Below are 18,870 nucleotides of genomic sequence, written 5' to 3'. Positions count from 1 at the left end.
TTTATAATAAAGTTATTTTCAGAAATGTGGTCTAACATCTATAAATATTTATAAAGAAGTTCATCAGAACAATGTAAACATGAAAAATATCCAGGCTAGCAGCAGTGGAATAGTTAAATTTTGGTTCAGTACAGAGCAAAATATTATGGCAGCATAAAAAACATATATAGAATTTTAAATGTGTAAATGCTTACACCATGATACATGGATAGTGGGACCTCAAAACAAGTATGACCTCTAAGGGAAAGAACACATGTCTACATACTTCTTATTCCATCAGTTTTAAAATATTTTTTATGAGTTGAAAGTAATATATCATTCAGTGTAGAAATTTGGGATAATACAAATGGGAGGGAGGTGGAAAGCACTGGGGGGAGGGGCAGGGCTGGGAATATAAGACAGAAAACTGTAATTGAACAAGAATTAAATTTTAAAAATTAAAAAAAAAGAAATTTGGGAAAATACAAAAATATAAAAAACTACAAACTTTCCTAAATGAGCATTTTTTAATGTTTTAACTAATACCAGATATAAAAACTATAGATTTTATATAGTTATAGAATAGATATAGAATATAGAATATCTTAGATTGTAAGATATAAGATATCTTATATAAGATATAGAATATCTATATCTTAGAATACAGAATATCTTATATAGATATAGAATACCAGATATAAAAACTATAAATTTCTGTTATAATGCTTTACCACCAAAATAATAAAATACTCGCATACCAAGCTTCGAATAGAATGTGTGTGTAATAATTCAGTGAGGTTTAGTGAAAAATAAGGAATTAAAAAGTTCAAGTTCCAAGTCCAAGTTCTAATAACCAAAAAAACAAACCACACTTCTCCTGCAAGTTACTGAACCCCTGGGTCACCAGTCTCCTCAAGTATTAAAAGCCAGAAAAGACAACAATAACCAAAAAAAATCTTTCATTTGAATTAGATGACCTCTAAGGTCCCTCCCACATTTAATATTTTATAATTCTAATACTAACTGTTAAAAATCCCCTTAAGGGATGAATTACTCCTTTATTTCACAGATTAAAAACTTCACTCCACTAAAATAAATAATCTATTTCTCTCCTTTAATAGATGTAAGCTGTTCAAGGGTACTAACTTTTTCCTTGACTTTGAATTTTCCATCTCAAAGTCTGACAAACAAAAAATATCTATCTGTTAAATAAATGCAAAAATGTCTTTCAAACATCACAGTGTGACTTCGGCTGCCCAAAATGTTTTGCAGATGCTTAAAATAAATTATTTGAGATGGCTCAACATATGAATTAAAATCTGCTTAGTTAGTTTACTCAAATAACAGTATCTTACAATAAAATTGCCTAAGTTAACAATTTTTCTTTCTTTTGGTGTAATTCATTTGGTCTTCAATTTCAGTGATCATTATTTTTAAAATCAGATGTCCTAAATTCCATCTCATTTCAAGACAAGATGAAATTCTCTCTCCCTCACCTGAATAAGGCTTTTTATCTGTATCACTCTTTTGGCTTTTCACAGATACTTGACATTACCATGTATAACCTTTTGAGAAAAAGAACTGAAGCTTATAAGAGTTCTCCACTGCATTCAGTATGGTATCTTGCAAGTAAACTCAATAAAGAACTGTTGAATAGTTACTCTTTTCAATCGAAACTTAAAAAGGAATTCATTTGGAAAAAAAATCCACAAAACACCTATCCTGATCAGAAAATAAACAATTCTTACCAGAAAATAAGTGAGACAGACATTTTAAATAAATAATTATGTCAGACGACATATGAACTTGAGGCATATCAGACTTACAAAGTCTAGTACAGAAGTGTTTATGGACTAAGGTGAGTATATGCCGTGCTTCAGTCTTCTGATTTACCTGAAAAAAACACTGAAAAGTTAAAAATAAAGTGTTTTTTCATTATCTGTCTAACCTTAGTGTTTCATTTTCTTAATTCGCTCAACAAAGACAAAACATATAAAGTATACTTTTCTTTGGAGTTACCTCTCAATATACACTGAATTACATTATAGGAAAAGTCAATCTTTATATTGTCTTTCCCATCAGCATTTCTAAATCAATTCCTGATTTTAAACCTAAAGCACAATTTTAATTGAAATATCGAAAGAGCCATTTATGTCATGTTTTCCTTTAGTATTAATGTATAAAAAGCAATGCTCTCCAAAAAAAGTAAATAAACAAAATTTTAACTTTCTGTAACATGTTTTATTTCCCAATCCACATTATGAACTACTTAAGGATAAGGTTCAAATCTATGGTGTCTCAGTACAAGCTGTGACAACATGATTCAGGCATGTGCATAAGACTGAAAGGTTAGTGAAATGTGCCTGAGTATACTATAATTACATGACAGAAATTTTAATTAAAACACCAGTATTCTCCACTGTATTTATTATCTGAGTTTTTTAAACTTTCCTTTGTAGGATCACAAAGCCTAGAAAAAGTTTCTTTCCTGAAATTTACTTTCTGAAATTTACTTACTTACTATAAATCTTTTCTGATTTATAAATCTTTCTGATTTATAGTAACTAGAAGCCAATTTTGTTAGTAAAATAGTAGGAATAGTAAAAGCATATATTACCATTTAATAGATTTTTCTTGTATTTTTAAATAGCTGAACTATAATAACGCCTTTTAAAATTATACTGAAATGGCCCTGGCTGGTGTAGCTCAGTGGATTGAGTGCAGGCCTGAGAACCATAGGATTATGATTCAATTCCCAGGGCAGGGTTCCCAAATGCGATTCATTCAGGGCACATGCCTGGGTTGCAGGCCAGTTCCCAGCAGGGGACGCACGAGAGGCAACCATACATTGCTTTTTCTCTCCCTCTCTCCTTCCCTTTCCCTCTAAAGATAAATAAATAAAATCTTTTTTAAAATAAATAAATAAATAATTATACTGAAATAATTTAATCTTTGGTAATTCAGAAGAGGCCTCAGCATTTTAGAGAGGTTGCTTCAGGTCAGCAATTACAGTGGTATTAAGGATGCACCAGGGTACCTACCAGTTAACAGGACATTCAAATAAACACAATACTAAATAACAAAATTTAATAAAAATAAAAAGAACAAAACCAAAATATCAGAAGAAACATATCACAATAGCCTTATTTAAAATTTCAGTGAAATCTCTCCTTTTGTATTCCCAAAATAAGAACTCTAAACCCCACAGTATTTTCTAGAGGATAAAAAAAATAAAGATTAGCCCTGGTTGGTGTAGCTCAGTGGATAGAGTGCGGGCCTGCGAACCAGAGAATCGCAATTCAATTCCCAGTCAGGGCACATGCCTGGGTTGCAGGCCAGTTCTCAGCAGGGATGCAGTTTCTGGCAGAGGGCGCACAAGAGGCAACCATACATTGATATTTCTCTCCCTCTCTCCTTCCCTTCCCCTCTAAAGATAAATAAATAAAATATTTTTTTAAAAAATGAAGATTAAAAATAGAATCACTGAAAATTCAAATGGAAAGGAAGTGTATCAAGAAGATAATACTGACACATGTTCTTCCTCCCTGCTGCATCCTGGTAACATATATAACCCAACAACCGTTCAAAACAGAGGCAGAGCTCTCTAAATGCACAGTGAAGCCATCACACTTTAACTTCAACAACTTAAAAATAAATTAATCCTAAAATTCCTGTTATGCTTATTATACAAATACCTTAAAAGAAAAAGAAGTATTTCCTGGCTTTCCTTGAATAGTATACTATAAACAAAGAATCCAAAGAGCTAATTAAAGCAAAACAAGCTATTTTCCCCAATGACTTTTATATAAAATTTCTTAAATGACTTAACACAAGAATAAATGTTTCATTACTTACTGGTTCCTCTTTCACAACTAGACATAAATCACCATCACTTGTCCGGGTACCAAAGCCATTTAAAGAGGACCCAACCAAAAAAAGTCTGCTTTCTAGAGAAACAGAAGAGAATTATAAGGTATTATTTATATTTTTAAACAGAAATTCATACACATAATGGGCATAAAATTAGGGACACATACGTGGAAATAACAGCTGAATTTCTCTCTGAAGCTGAGTTCGACAGAGTTCTTTCTTCTTTAAATCACTTACTTGCTGCTGACATGCTTCAAATAACTCCAGTATCTGCTGACTCAACTTGAATCCACCACAAATAAAATTAAAATTTTATTTAGAAGTGTAAAAGTAATTAGCATAGAGAGAAGTGTAAAACAATACTATCAACAGTATTTTAAAAATAAATATGTATTTTCTCCTTAACCCTTCCCAATCAAAACTGTTACTCAAATAACAATAGTTACTTAGTAACTGAAATAGCTACTAACTTTTACAAAGTATAACATACCAGTCACAGATAATCCATGCCTCAGCACAGACTCCAACCTTCAACTGCTGACTGGTTTTAGATGAGCTAAGAATGGTTCTTATAATTTTAAAGGGTTAGAAAAAACAAACAAATAAATAGATGTGACAGAAACCATATGTAAGCGGCAGAGTCTAAAATATATACCATCTGGCCCTGGCTGGTGTAGCTCGGTGGATTGAGTGCAGACCTGCGAACCAGAGGATCGCGGTTTGATTCCCAGTCAGGGCACATGCCTGGGTTGCAGGCTGGTTCCTTGCAGGCCAACTACCAGCAGGGGACGCACGAAAGGCAACCATACATTGATGTTTCTCTCCCTCTCTCCTTCCCCTCTAAAGATAAATAAATAAATAAAATCTTTAAAAAATAAAAGTACTCATAGGTATTTTATATATACCATCTGTTCCTTTAAATAAAACATCTGCCCAAGCCCTGGTATTCATACCAGAAATAAACGGACTTTACAAGAAAAGTCCCTGATCCTCTATGTACATTGCAAACCACCCTTTCCCAATCCTTACAATAATGCCCGGAACTCTGACATCTTGTTGCCATCCATAGACAGATCTCCCTGTTTATCTACCACTTTCCAATTCAATCTAACCTTTGCCATCACTATAGGTGATTTCCATATCTATAATGAGCTATATTCCACAATGTATTTCTTCCATTTCCGAACTTCTTTTATTCCAATATTTTTCATCAGTGTTACACTCCCATAGTGTATCATTATGTGGTCTTTGCAGTAAAATAGAAGTACTTCTGGCTCTGAAATTTTAAATTCCAATATACTATCTTGGCCTCAATCACCTGTCCAATTACTCCCCTCATATCTGCCCTAGAACCACACAGACCTGGGTTCCCTCAACCCCCGCCCCAAACCATCGGCACCTGGAGAGTACTACTTCGGTCCCCACCCATTCCACACCCCTAACGCACCCCTTGAGGCACTCTTTTATCATGCCTTACCATTATCCTACAAAATCTTAATCTTAGGTCAATACAAACAATCACCTTCTCTGCTCTTACATCTAAGTTGGTAAGAGATGAAACTGAACAAACGTTTAAAAATCACAAAATTGGCCCTGGCTGGTGTGGTTCAGTGGATTGAGTACTGGCCTACAAACTGAAAGGTCACCGGTTCCATTCCCAGTCAGGACACATGCCTGGGTTGCAGGCCAGCTCCCCAGTAGGGGACACATGAGAGACAACCACACAGTGATGTTTCTGCCCCCCCTCCCCCTCTCTCTAAAACTAAATAAATAAAACATTTTTAAAATAATTTTAAAAATAAATAAAATCTTTTAAAAAGTAAAAATCACAAAACTGGCATCTTTTAAATTTAGCCATTAACTTCATATTAAAGTTTAGTAAGAAAATTGAGGATACCAGATATTCCTCAGTTTCCTATCCGCAAACTAATGTATCTGAATAAAATGTCATCTCTTTACCTCTCCTATCAGACACTGGCAGACAAACTGTCCTCTCCCCCTGTTTTCAAAGCCAATCCCAATACACTTATATTCAAGCCTTAAGTCCACCTCCAGGTCACAAATATTGTACCTGGATCAGCTTTTCAATCTCTCTCTCACTTCCAACCTCTCTTTAGGCCTGCCCCGGAGCCCATGACAAGGCACATGTCTCACCCATCATTGAAAACACTTTCTTTTATCATGTTTAGAATATTCATTTTAAGAAGGCAGAGGCAATCTGGGCAACTTGGCAATGAAAGAGACAAAATTTTATATGTAACCCATTCCTTTTATATGTAACTAAAGTTTCTCCCACTGCATAACTAAATAAATAAATCTGTTCATCTTCCCACCTTTTGCTCCTCCCCTTCACAGCCAAACTTCCCAAAACAGTTGTATATACTCTTAAGTTTACATTTCTTAGTTTACATTTCTTTCCTCAATTTATCAGTATTTCAATCAAGCTTAAGGGCTCTTTTCTCTCCCTGTACAATCATATGCATATTCTCGGCTTCAATTACCATCTACATACTGATACTTACCAAATAAATGTACATTTCTAGTCAATACCTTGCCCTGAATTCCAGATCTGTAAATATTAAACTATCATCTTTAAATATCTAATTGATGTTTCAAATGTACATTAAAGGCAACATGTCCACAGAACTCATGAGACTCTTGCTCATCCTCTTGATACCTATGAGACAATACACACACACAAATCTTACTCCTCTTAGTTTCTATTTTATTTCAGTGAGTGATACTACCATGATCCAGCTGTAGAAGCTAGAAACTTGGAAGTAACCCTCAATATCTTCTTTTCTATCTAATCTGGTGGTTCTCAACCAAGGGCAATTTTGTCCTTCAGGGGATATCTGGCAATATTTGCAGACATTTTTGGTTGTCATGACTGAGCATTAGTGGCATCTAGTGAGTTGAAGCCAGGAATGCAGCTAGACATCCTTAGGATACGCAGGATAGCCCGTCCAAACCAAAGAAAATTGGTCCAAAATGTCAATAGTTCAAAAGCTTAGATGAGCTAATTAATCTAGTATTAAATTTTATCAACTCCACTTCCCAAATACAGCTTAACTCCATCATTTTCTCTTCCTCTTAACTACCAGCAGTTCCCGATTCAAGGCACCATTACTTTTATCTATAATACTCAATACAATAACTTCTCTATATCCACACTTGTTCAACTTCATACAATGAAGTCAGAGTCATTCTAACTCATCCCACTTCCTTCCTAAAAAAATCACCACTGTTCTTATGCTGAAGACCAAAAGGACATACAAGTATTTGCACGATCTGCCCCTCTCCCCGCTTCTACCACACTTCAGCCATTTTCCTCCTAATCAACCAAACTGTAACCACCACCTTGGGCTCCTTTCAGTTCTTTGCACATCTCATTCTCCTTTCTACATTAGGACCTCCAAACATGCCGTTCCTTCTTTCTTTCTTTTTTTAAAATATTTTATTTATTTATCTTTAAAGAGGAAGGGAAGGAGAGAAATATCAATGTATGGTTGCCTCTCGTGAGTCCCCTCCTGGGAACTGGCTTGCAACCCAGGCACGTGCCCTGACTGGGAACTGAACCGCGATCGTGTGGTTTGCAGACCAGCACTCAATCCACTGAGCTACACCAGCCATGGTTCCCGTTCCTTCTTTCTAAAGCACTCTCTATATCCCACCACTCTTTCACTAGTTAACTCCTACTATTCTTCAAATCTCAGTTCAAATGTTACCTCCTCTCGGCCACCCCTCAGCAACTCTAATTTTCCTTCACAGCTTATACATGTATAAAAAATAACTGTGATTAGCATGACTGTTTTTTAAAAGATTTATTTATTTTTAGAGAGAGGGGAAGGAAGGGAGGAAGAAAAAAACAGAAAGAAATACCAACATGCAAGAGAAACATCGATTGCCTCTGGCATGCCCCCGACTAGGGACCTGCCCCACAACCTAGGCATGTGCCCTGACTGGGAATGGAACCAGCGACCTTTCAATTCACATGCTGGCGCTCAATTCACTGAGCTACACCAGCCAGAGAAGCATGGTTGCTTTTTAGTGGATCCACCTCTCACTATACTGTATGTACATGGTAAAGAGACCATGTATATTTAGCACAAAATTGTGGCATGTAGCTAGCACTCAGAAATATTTGTTGAATACTAAATAAATACAGGATCTAATCTACTCTAGGAGTTTCAATTGTCACTTTTATTGTAGGTGACTTCAGGATTCAAATCTCAGTTCCTGGCCTTGCTTCTCAAATACATACCTCCAGTTCAACTATAACACATTTTCCCACAATACCAATTAGCTTATAGACAATTGGTAAGTAGGAGAATAGTATCAATTTAACCTGTCAGTTGGGTTGATTTGTACTACAGAACTGAAACCCTAGAATTATAACCTTCTATGAAAGAAAAAAAAGCCCTCAGCTTGGCTGCTGCACAGGCAGGAGTCCTCACACATCTAAAACAGCTAAAAGAAATATCTGTACTCAGGTTTCCCAGTCAATACAACATACCCCCAGCCTCACCAGCTCTCTGCTGGTGTATTTCCTTCTGTGTCTACCTTAACAGCAGCCTCACCAACTCAGAGCTCCACTTTTAACTGCCTTGGCTCGGTGCCAACCCCAAGCCAATCTCAACTCTACTCTGTATATTTTTAATGTCCCCTCTAGCAGCATCAGGCCACACTAAGCTACCTACCAGTCTGTCCAATTTATTTCCCAAGGCAGCAATTATTATTCTCGCTAGTGTTCTGGTTACAAAATTATTTGGTTTGTTCCAGCACTATTTTCCCATAGCCCTATATTCTTAGTGTACAATTTGCAGAATATAGGTTTCTCAAGAGCACTGATGTTGTAGCAGATTTCCCCGATTTCAAATAGCTCTTGATAATTTCTCAATTAGCTTATATATCCCAAATCTAGATTCATTATCTGGTAGGAGTCCAGAATCACATCATATCAATTACAGTCAATGATGTCTCAACGTCTGTCTGTCTCTCTCCCCCATGTCCCCTACATTCATCCTATCAATTTTCCTTATGCATGGTCTCTCACATGTTTTCCACCTGACACAACTGAGAGCTTCTACACCTCTCATATGAGCAAATTTAATAGCATTCAAGGTAGTCATCCATCTTCCAGGCCCCCCTTATTCCAAACCAAACTCCACTAGACAGTGGGAACTGTCTTCCCAGAACTACAAATCTGATTGTGCTATTCCTCCTCTATTCTCAAACCTTTGATGGCACTGCATTGTAAATTCAAGGCTCCGAACCATTGCTCCATTTTCATGACACACTGACCATCCCACTCACTTTACACTGTGCCAGAGATAACCACACAAACCATTGAACACAATGCTGGCAAAGAAAGAGAGTCAATAAATATTAGCTATTACTATTACAAATATCCTGGTTATAGTCAGTTCTAAGAATGTCATCTCCCTACCCTTGACTTTAAGCACCTTAAGTTTCTTTTTTTTTAATTATTAGTAACAAGGGTCAAATCTTGGTTTTGTCACCTAACTTGCTGTGACCTTGAACAAGTTATTTAGCTCTTTGAGCCTCAGTAAGATTAGGATAATATCTACGCCATGGGGGAACTGAAAAAACTCAATGACATAGCATATGCAGAATGCCTGCAAAAGAAATCGGTTTATATTCGTTTTGTTAAAAAGTGTTCATTTAAAGAATGAGCACAGAACTAACTGCTTGCCTTGTTTCTCTCACAAATAGGCAGGTAGAGAGTAGTATTCAAAGAAATTGGTTTAACAATAAAATGTATCTTCATCCCTCTGATATAAATGTTTGTTCTAAGATCATAAGATTTAAGAGAATCTTTTTCTATGCTACTAGGTAAAGAAAAAGTTATTAATATGAACCATATTTTACTGGATACTAACTGACTAATGTGAATTATGTTACTAAATTTACTGACACTCAACATATACCAAGTTCATACGTATAACTAGTAGTTATTTAGTTTTAATAGTTAATAAAAGTTTAAAACATATAAATACATGCAAAAACATAGACCTACAATACTTATAAATTCCATTAAATGGGTCAAACTGCATATATATATTAAAATTCCATATGTAAGATTCTTTTTCTTTAAAGATTTTATTTATTTATTTTTACAGGGGAAAGGAAGGAGAGAGAGAAATATCAATGTATGGTTGCTTCTTGTGAGTCCCCTGCCGGGAACTGGCCTGCAACCCAGGCATGTGCCCTGACTGGGAATCGAACTGCGATCGTGTGGTTCACAGGCCCGGACTCAATCCACTGAGCTACACCCGCCAGGGCAGATTCTTATATATTCATTCAAAAAATTGGTCTGATTTCATTTATATCATAGGCTTTCACATTACAGCATGACAAGAGGTTCTTTAAAATGAGAAAGCAGCCCTGGCCAGTTGCTCAATGGTTAGGGCATCATCCTGATAAACCAAGGTGGCATGTCTGATCCCCAGGCAGGACACACAGAAGAGGCAACTAACAAATGCATAAGTAAGTAAACAACAAATTGATGTTTCTCTCTTGCTGTCTCTCTCCCTTCCTCTCTTTATCTAAAATCAATTTTAAAAAATAACAAAAATGAGGAAGCAAAGAGAAAGAGACAGTAGGAAAAATGGTACCAAACATCCCAAGTTAGTCTTTTCTCATTATACCTTGCTTTTCCCTGCCTCCCATAGGTTTTGCCTAATTGCTTTCCCCACTTCATAGTAAAAAAAAAATGACAGGGAGGGAGGTATAAGAAGACTACATGGTAATGGACAAAAATACACTAAAGATTACATTTCAAAAAAAAAGAATGACAGTATTTTTAATAAATAGTACTGGAACAACTGAACAATAGCAAAACATTAAAGTTGGACCCCTACTTTATATCATATAAAAATTACCTCAAAATGTATCAAAAATCTAACAGCTGAAACTATAAAACTCTCTGAATAACACCTTAATGTTCTTAGACACAACTCCCAAAGCTTAAGCAGTCAAAGAAAAACAGATAAATTGGGCTTCATAGTAAAAAAAAAAAAAAATGAAAGCTTTCATCAAAATGAAAGCTTTTGTACTTCAAGGTCACCATCAAGTCAGTAAAAAGACAAACCACAGAATGAGAAAATATATGTATACATTGGTAATCTGATAGTGGTCTAGTACTCAGGATATATAAAGAACTCTAAAAACTCGAAAATAAAAATAATAACCACCATCCAAAAATGGACAAAGGATCTGAATAGGCAGCTCTTTAAAGAAGATACACAAATGGCCAACATGCAAATGAAAATATGAGCGACATCACTAGTCATTAGGAAATGAAATACCATCTCACACCCACTTGAATGGCTATACTCAAAAAAACAATTGCAAATGTTAACAAGAAAGTGGAGAAATTGGAATGTTCATATACTGCTGGTAGGAATGTAAAATGGTATAACTACTTTAGAAAACTCTGTCTGTTCCTCAAAAAGTTGTACACAGAGGCTCCATATAACCTAGCAGTTTCACTCCGAGATATCTACCTGAGAGAAATGAAAATATGTCCACAAAAACCTGTACAAAGATTTTCATAGCACCATTATTCAGAACAGCTAAAAAGTGGAAAGTGCCCAAAAGTCTATCAACTGATGAATGTATAAACAAAATATGGCATATCTATACAATGATTCATAGAATCGTGTCTATTATTCAGCTATAAAAAAAGAAAAAAGCACTGATACATTGCTATGAGCAAGATGAGCCTTGGAAACACACCAAGTGAAAGAAGCAAGAAGACCATATACTGTATAACTCCATTTATATGTAATGTCCAGAACAGGCAAATCCAGAAATAAACAATTCACTAGTGGTTGCCAGGAGCTAAAGGGAGGGGAAGGGATGAGGAAGGGACTGCAACTGGGTACACGATTTCTTTATAAGATAATGAAAATGTACTGGACTTAGATAGTGGTGACGGTTTCACAACTTTATGAGTATACTAAAAACCACCGAGTCATACACTTTAAAAGAGTAAATTTTATTTACAATCTTATCTCAGCTAAAAAAAGAATAAAAAGCAGCACAATGAAGGAATGAACAAAAGTGTTCTTTTGACCATTTGCTGTACATTTACTATGTTCTAGACCTATGCTGGTTGCTAGGAACCCAAGATGAATAATACAAAGTCACTACACACCCTTCAGGCTTATTCTCCTTAGCATACAAATGTCTTTATCAAGAGGGAACCAACTTTGAAAATCAAAAAAAGCAAACACAAGCCATAGAGACATTACAAAAGAATGAGGTATTTACATTATAAACTCTTCTAAATCACCTTGAAATTTTTGTTGTTGTTTCACTAAATATGGGAGAAGGAACCCTGACCTGTGTGGCTCAGTCGGTTGGGCACTGTTCTGCAAAGCAAAAGGTTGCTGGTCCTATTCCCAGTCAGGGTACATGCCAGTTTGGTGTGAGGAGGGGAGGCAAACGATCGATGTCTACCTCATATCCCCTCTCCCTCCCACTCTCTCTAAAAGTGAATAAATGAAATCTAAAATATATATATATAGGAGAAAGGGAAGAAATAGACTTCTACTATTGGTATGAAGTAACTCTTTCCCAATGCTGATAATTGCATTTTCAAAAAAACAATTATTTAAATAGCTTAATTTCATTTATTTGAAATGTGAATTTTTTTTAGATTTTTAAATTTATTTATCTTTAGAGGGGAAGGGAAGGAGAGAAATATCAATGTACGGTTGCCTCTCATATGTCCCCTGCTGAGAACTGGCCTGCAACCCAGGCATGTGCCCTGACTGGGAATCGAACTGCGATCCTGTGGTTCACAGGCCCGCACTCAATCCACTAAGCTACACCAGCCAGAGCTGAAATGTTATTTTTTAACAAATAATGTTTTTGAAAAACCTTTCTTATTTTGAATGTATTATTTCCTCACTGACTCCTGGATCCTTCTCTATTTTTGACATGCAAAAACTGCATGACAAACAAAAATATCCCGAAAGAAAATGCTTTTTAACACTTCATTATAACATCCATGTGAAAATTGTTTTCCTGTAATAAGTAACAAGAAAATTCTCCAAACCAAAAAACCAAATATTTTGGGCTCCAATCAGAAATTTTTAAGAAACAGAGAGTATCTCGTAGCCTGATATGGAAGTAGCACTTCTATTAAAAAAATAGCTGAAATCAAACTCAAATTTTCACAGAAAACTATGTTAACAGTACTTTAAATAGTGCAAAAAAGGTTAAGTTCTACTCAATCCAAGACATAAGGTATTTTTGATACTTTCAATATGATATTTATATTACTGTATTTTGCTGTGTATAGTGAGCTCCCATGTATAATGCATACCCATGTTTATGGCCCAAGGAAAAAAATTTTTCATTTTAATTTTTAAATTCAAATTTTATTCATTTATAATTAGGTCTTGCTTTTTGTATTAAAAGGAATTCTAGCATCTATTTTTTAACATATTATAGTACATATTATAAACATGCTTGTTATGTAATAAATACTTACAAAACACAAGAACAGACACAAGATATTTCAGTACTACTCCTGTATAATGTACATCCTTACTTTTCCCTCAAGAATTTGGGCAAAAAAGTACACATTATACACAGCAGAATACAGTACTTCCCAAAAGGTAAAACTAAAATTTCATTATTATTACCTTATCTTTGGCCTCAGGCAGTGTGATTTCTCTAGGTTCTAAAATTGATATTTCTCGAAAAGGTGGCACACATCTGACTACATCTGGTATGTAGTTCGTTGTGTGAAACAATGGTGGCATGGAATATCTTCTTTCATCTGATAAAGGCACTATGTGGTTAACTACAATTGGCTCTTGGTGGGGTGAATGGAAACGTTGCCGTTTACCGTCAAGAGGAAGGTTTTTTTCATCGCTTAATCTCCTGAAAACAAGCAATATACCTTAGTAATTAAAGGTATAACTTTCTGCTAACAAATAGAAAACAATTAACAATATATAAATATGACAATAATGACTCTCTCAGTATGGCCCCATATTAGCTTTACCTAAATCTTAAAATATCTATTTTTAGCACAAGAGATGCCTTAATAAAACATTAGGAAAAATTAGAATAATGCATATGAAAAAAACAAACTATATATATATATACACACACACACATACACACACACACACACACACACACACACATTAAGGTTACTCTCCCACTTTTGAGCTACCCCAATATTTTATCTCAGCAGTGAAAAGTTTACAGGAAAATTTCTGTTTATAAAATCACTAACAAAAAAGATCCAAACTAACAGAAGACGGTAAAATTAAATTATTCGAGTGCCATATATTTTAAAAAGGCTCTTTGACTACACCTATGTTCTGGCTCATCAGTAGGCAAGATCAAATTAGGAGATATTTACTTTTTAAAAAAGCTATTAAAGATATTAAACAAGTTTTAAAAAATGAAAATGAACTACATTTCAGATTATATTAATGCTGTTAAAGTTCTTGGACCTCATCAATGTACTTTTGGTTATTTAGGAAAATGCCCTTGTTTTTAGGAGGAATGCACTAATATGTATTGGGGTAAAGTCAAACGAAGTAAACAACTTGCTTTCATAGGTTCAGAAAACAAAATGTGAGGATAGGAAGAGAAAGAGGCAGAAAAAAAACAATGTAGCAACAGTTTAATTGATATCTAGGTTAATGAAATACAGGTGTTCATTTATTATTCTTTAAATTTTTTCTGGAGGCTTAAAGTCTTTCCAAACAAAAGGCAAGGAAAAAATCATTTAAAAAGTAGTATTTGTTGAAAAAAGAAATTTACTTTACTGATATATCAAGTTGTTCATGTAGGTAATACTTTTGTAGGTAATGCCATAGGAATTTAATTCCTTTTAAGCTCTAAAATTCTACTGCTTACAGAAACCTGAAGATTTTTATTATAATACTCCTTTGGGATTCTACCAATTTCTCTCTCCTTGACAGATCCACAAATAACTGGAACTCCTGTATCTGCTGACTAAACTGAACAGTGCTAAAAACATAAGTGTACTTAATATTTTTAAAACATTAAAAGTAATCCAGAGTTTTATATTTTGCATATCTTCTGAGAAGGCCAATTTTACTTTTTAAAATATGTGTAACTATAAACTAGTGGAATTTATTGTCACTAATGATTCAGCAATGGGCTATCAGAGCAATTTCCAAAAACTGAAAATCTAAACATTCAGTACTTTCAGCCCCATTATACAGATTTCACAATGACAACAGAAGAACAACTCAGTGCTTCTAAACACGGTATCTAAAGCCAGACCTCCTGGGCTCATACCACAGTTACACCTATTTTACTTGAATAACTAACTGCTTAACCTCTGTGTGCTTCAGCTTTCTCCTCAAGAGGAGAGGGTTAATAGTACCTACATCATAAAGTGCTATGAAACTTAATCAAATTATTATTTGTAAAGTCCTTAGAACAAAGCCTACTACATAGTTATGATCAATCTCAAGTAGTATTAAGTGGACACAAAAATTATAAAATATTTATATCAGCTTTAAATAGCAATATCTATCAAGTACTACCAAATCATATTTCAATAATTATCTCTAAAGCTCTATTATAATTATTTTATGATACAACAATTTCTTTTATCCAACTAGTTAAAATTAACTGGCTCTTGACTTGTCTACAGAAAGTTTTATGTCATGCAGAAATTTTCATTATAGTATTTATCATGGACTGTTACCCGTATAAGATTTAGATAAACCAAATAGTAGTAAACTATACTAAAAAGGTGTTAGGAGCTGAATTGTGTCTTGTTCAGAGGTCATATATTTAAGCTCAACCCCCAGTATTTGGAGGTTCAGCCTTCAAAGCAGTTTAAATGAGGTCATTAGGGTGGGTCCTAATCAATATCACTAACAGAAGAGAGAGAGAGAACACAGAAAACACAGACGCAGGGGTAACCACATGAGAACACATAAAGAGGGCAGCCATCTACCAGCCAAGGAGGAGAGCTTCAGAATAAGCCAAACCTGCCAACACCTTGATCTTGGAATTCTAGCCTCCAGTATTTTGAGAAAACAAATTTCTGTTGTTTAAAACAACTAGTCTGTTGTAATTTGTTATGGCAGCACCAGTATATAAATACAGGAAGCCATCGGATTTAGTTAACAATCTCAATTAAAAGCAGTTTTCTGAAGAAATATAGCATCATTCCAATATAAAACTTACAATAGCAAGTGTAAATAAAGTATCTCTAAGATTATTTAAATATTATGTATAAGTTTTAAAAGTTGTGACAGGACTGATCACACAGAACCCAGGAAAAAAATTAGGGCAGTGTCCCTATAATTTTAGTAAAAGATATGCAAAAATTTTATTTTAAAATCCATAAGAAGTACTTACTTCCTTCCTCGAAATAATGGTGAAGTTGAAGTCTGTATCGGACTGACATTTCCATATGTCAATGGCTGTAATGACACAGCTCTAGACAAGCTACCAAAAACAAAGAACAATAGTAATAAACATTTTTTCTTAACATTTTTTCAGAAAAAAATAAGTATTTCAATGATCCAAAAAAAAGGTCAAAATGGCATTTTTCTCTAACTTCAAATGCTTCATATAAAAAGCATTTGCATCAAGCAGAAAACAAAATTTACATATGATACAGGCAAAAATATTTCCATACTTACTCTACATTCTGAAAGTTGAACTGGGCATCGATAAGCTGCTGGTGTGAATAAAGAGTTGGTGACAGAGCAAAGAAGTTATTATGTTGTTGATGGTTTGGCGTGAAAGGTGGGCGACCCAAAATTGAGTTTGGGAACATACTCCTGTTCACTAAAAGTGAACATGTATTCTTCCGCCTAGAATAGTTTTAAGAGACAAATTAATTACAGCTTAAAGATAATGAGCTCTTCGGTAACTAGTATCCTGTATTTAAAGTTATGAATGGGTTACAAAGTTATGAATTTTTATTTGCAGCTTTTTATTTTTTAAAGATGAAATAGATGTCTTAAGTCATGCTACAGATTACAGAAAACTTACGAATGAAGAATTTTAAATCTAGACTAACCACAGCATTATTCAAATGACAGTACAATCTTTGTAAGTTTCAAAATTCTTGATGAATGTCCCTAATAAATTTAGCCCAATATCAATAAATCTTTTAGAAATCAAGTTAACACCACATTCTCTGATCATAAAAAAAAAACCATTAAAAAACATGGAAACATTTGATGAAACCCTACATTTTCCTACACTTACTCCTGATACAATTTATGTAAAGGCAGAACCATCTCATGAAAACTGGTTCCTATGATTGAGATCTTACAGATCAAGCAAAGGAAAAAATTTGTATTGCCAATAACTACTTATAAAATTGTGAGATTCCCTGTAAAGTCTAAATAACTACTTAAAGGACTTTCAATAAAAGGGCCTATTTCACAGGAACAGGGAAAATCTCGTATATAAAGCAATCAGAACCATTCACTGACCCAAGCAGGAATCTAGGTATTCATTCCTTTGCAGTGACTGATCCCAAAGGCTACAAACTCAGAAAGAGTAGGGTAAGGTAACAAACTGAAAACAAGGATTAAAATAATCCCCAGCATACCTTTGCAAAGGAGGAAATTAGAAAACTCAGTCTTAGAATAACTGAGAAAGAAACCATATAATATAGTAACCTGAGGATTTATCTAACATGGTAACAGGTTTCCACCAAAGAAAAGTCAAGGCTGCTAGCGACTACAATAAGGCCTACTGTTTAACTGCCTATCTGTGCACAGAGCTTTCTCCAACTAAATTTCTAATACCTCTCACTTAAAATAGACATTGTGGATGCCAGAAGAAAAAAAAATCTGAAAATAAACGAAAACAATGCCAAGAACAAAAAACAAAAAAGCTCATAACATTAATAAAGCTCATAAGCTCATTAATAAAGCTCATAAGCATCAAAGCTCATAAAACTAATAACATTGCATACACAGAGAAAGAATATGTTGTTTAAAAAGCAGAGGGGCTTTTGGAAATTACAATACTGAAAGCGGAAATAGCCAGCAGAAAGTTAAAAGGAAAACCCCTTAGAAGGAACAAAAAGGAAAAAATGATGAGGGCAGAAAGGAAGCAAGACAATAAGAGAGAAAACAGAACCTCAAACTATGTGGTCCAACATCCAACATAATAAAAGCTCCAGAGAAAACACACAAAAAAATTACCAAATATTTTTTTAATTTCCAAGACTGAAGAACACCAATCCTCACATTTAAAAGACCCAATGAGTACAAAACATGGTTTTAAAAAAATGTATGAATAACAAAGCATATTAGAGTGAAATTTTATAATTTCACAATATTAAAAACATATAAAATATTAGAGGAAAATGTTATAAACAAAGGATTGGTAATTAAAATGCTTTAAAGCAATAGTAGAAACCGTAAGACAATGAAGTCAATGCCTTCAAGTCCCTGAAAGAAATGCTCTCAAGCTGTAATTCAATGCCTAACTACACTATCAATGCAAGGGAGATAAAAAAAAAACCTTGTTACACATGTAAGTTATCAAAAAAGAAAAAGAAAACCTGGGATCTAGAAAAAGGAAGATCCTACACATGGCAGAAGCAAAGGAGATTCCCCAGGATAATGGTGAAAGGAAGCTAACAGCTTGAGTAGAGGAGGACAGAAGGCTTCAAGATACTCAATGAGGGGGAAAAGGTTAATTGGTAGATTCCCTGATGAACTCTACCAAAAAGAGCAGTTCTGCTGGTAGAGCAGAAATAATTACAGGAACAGAAAACCCGCAAGTTAAAAATAAAGTAAATTACTAAACAACAGAAAAATCATACTCAAAGGGTCATATAAAAAAGTAAATATAATTAGTTATCTACTTGGTTCTAACAACACAAACACTGAATACAGAAATTATATTTAGAAAGTTGAAATTCTGGCCAAGATGGAGGTAGATAGGTAGATATCTTTGCCTCCTTGCACAATCAAAAGGATAGGTAGATACGCTTTGCCTCTTTGCACA

At 34.5% G+C, this 18,870-nt stretch overlaps 1 protein-coding gene across 3 annotated transcripts in view; it reads right to left on the bottom strand.

Moving 5' to 3' along the window:
- TENT2 (terminal nucleotidyltransferase 2) overlaps positions 1-18,870 on the bottom strand; it is a 57,593-nt gene that overhangs the window by 32,665 nt on the left and 6,058 nt on the right. For 2 of the 3 annotated variants that reach the window (XM_037032318.1, XM_037032317.1), the window contains 6 exons: positions 16,536-16,709; positions 16,249-16,338; positions 13,530-13,770; positions 4,017-4,131; positions 3,835-3,926; positions 1,806-1,884 (listed from right to left, as the gene is read on the bottom strand). In XM_037032318.1, coding sequence (XP_036888213.1) covers positions 1,806-1,884; positions 3,835-3,926; positions 4,017-4,131; positions 13,530-13,770; positions 16,249-16,338; positions 16,536-16,672 — 754 coding nt within the window. In that variant the 5' untranslated portion in view covers positions 16,673-16,709. The remainder of the gene's footprint in view (positions 1-1,805; positions 1,885-3,834; positions 3,927-4,016; positions 4,132-13,529; positions 13,771-16,248; positions 16,339-16,535; positions 16,710-18,870) is intronic. The other variant, XM_037032319.1, reaches the window with a different exon arrangement.

This window comes from Sturnira hondurensis, unplaced genomic scaffold (genome assembly GCF_014824575.4).
Source record: "Sturnira hondurensis isolate 20B ecotype Veracruz unplaced genomic scaffold, ASM1482457v3 Scaffold0021354, whole genome shotgun sequence".
Lineage (NCBI taxonomy): Eukaryota > Metazoa > Chordata > Mammalia > Chiroptera > Phyllostomidae > Sturnira > Sturnira hondurensis.
This window is presented reverse-complemented; position numbering and strand designations above follow the sequence as displayed.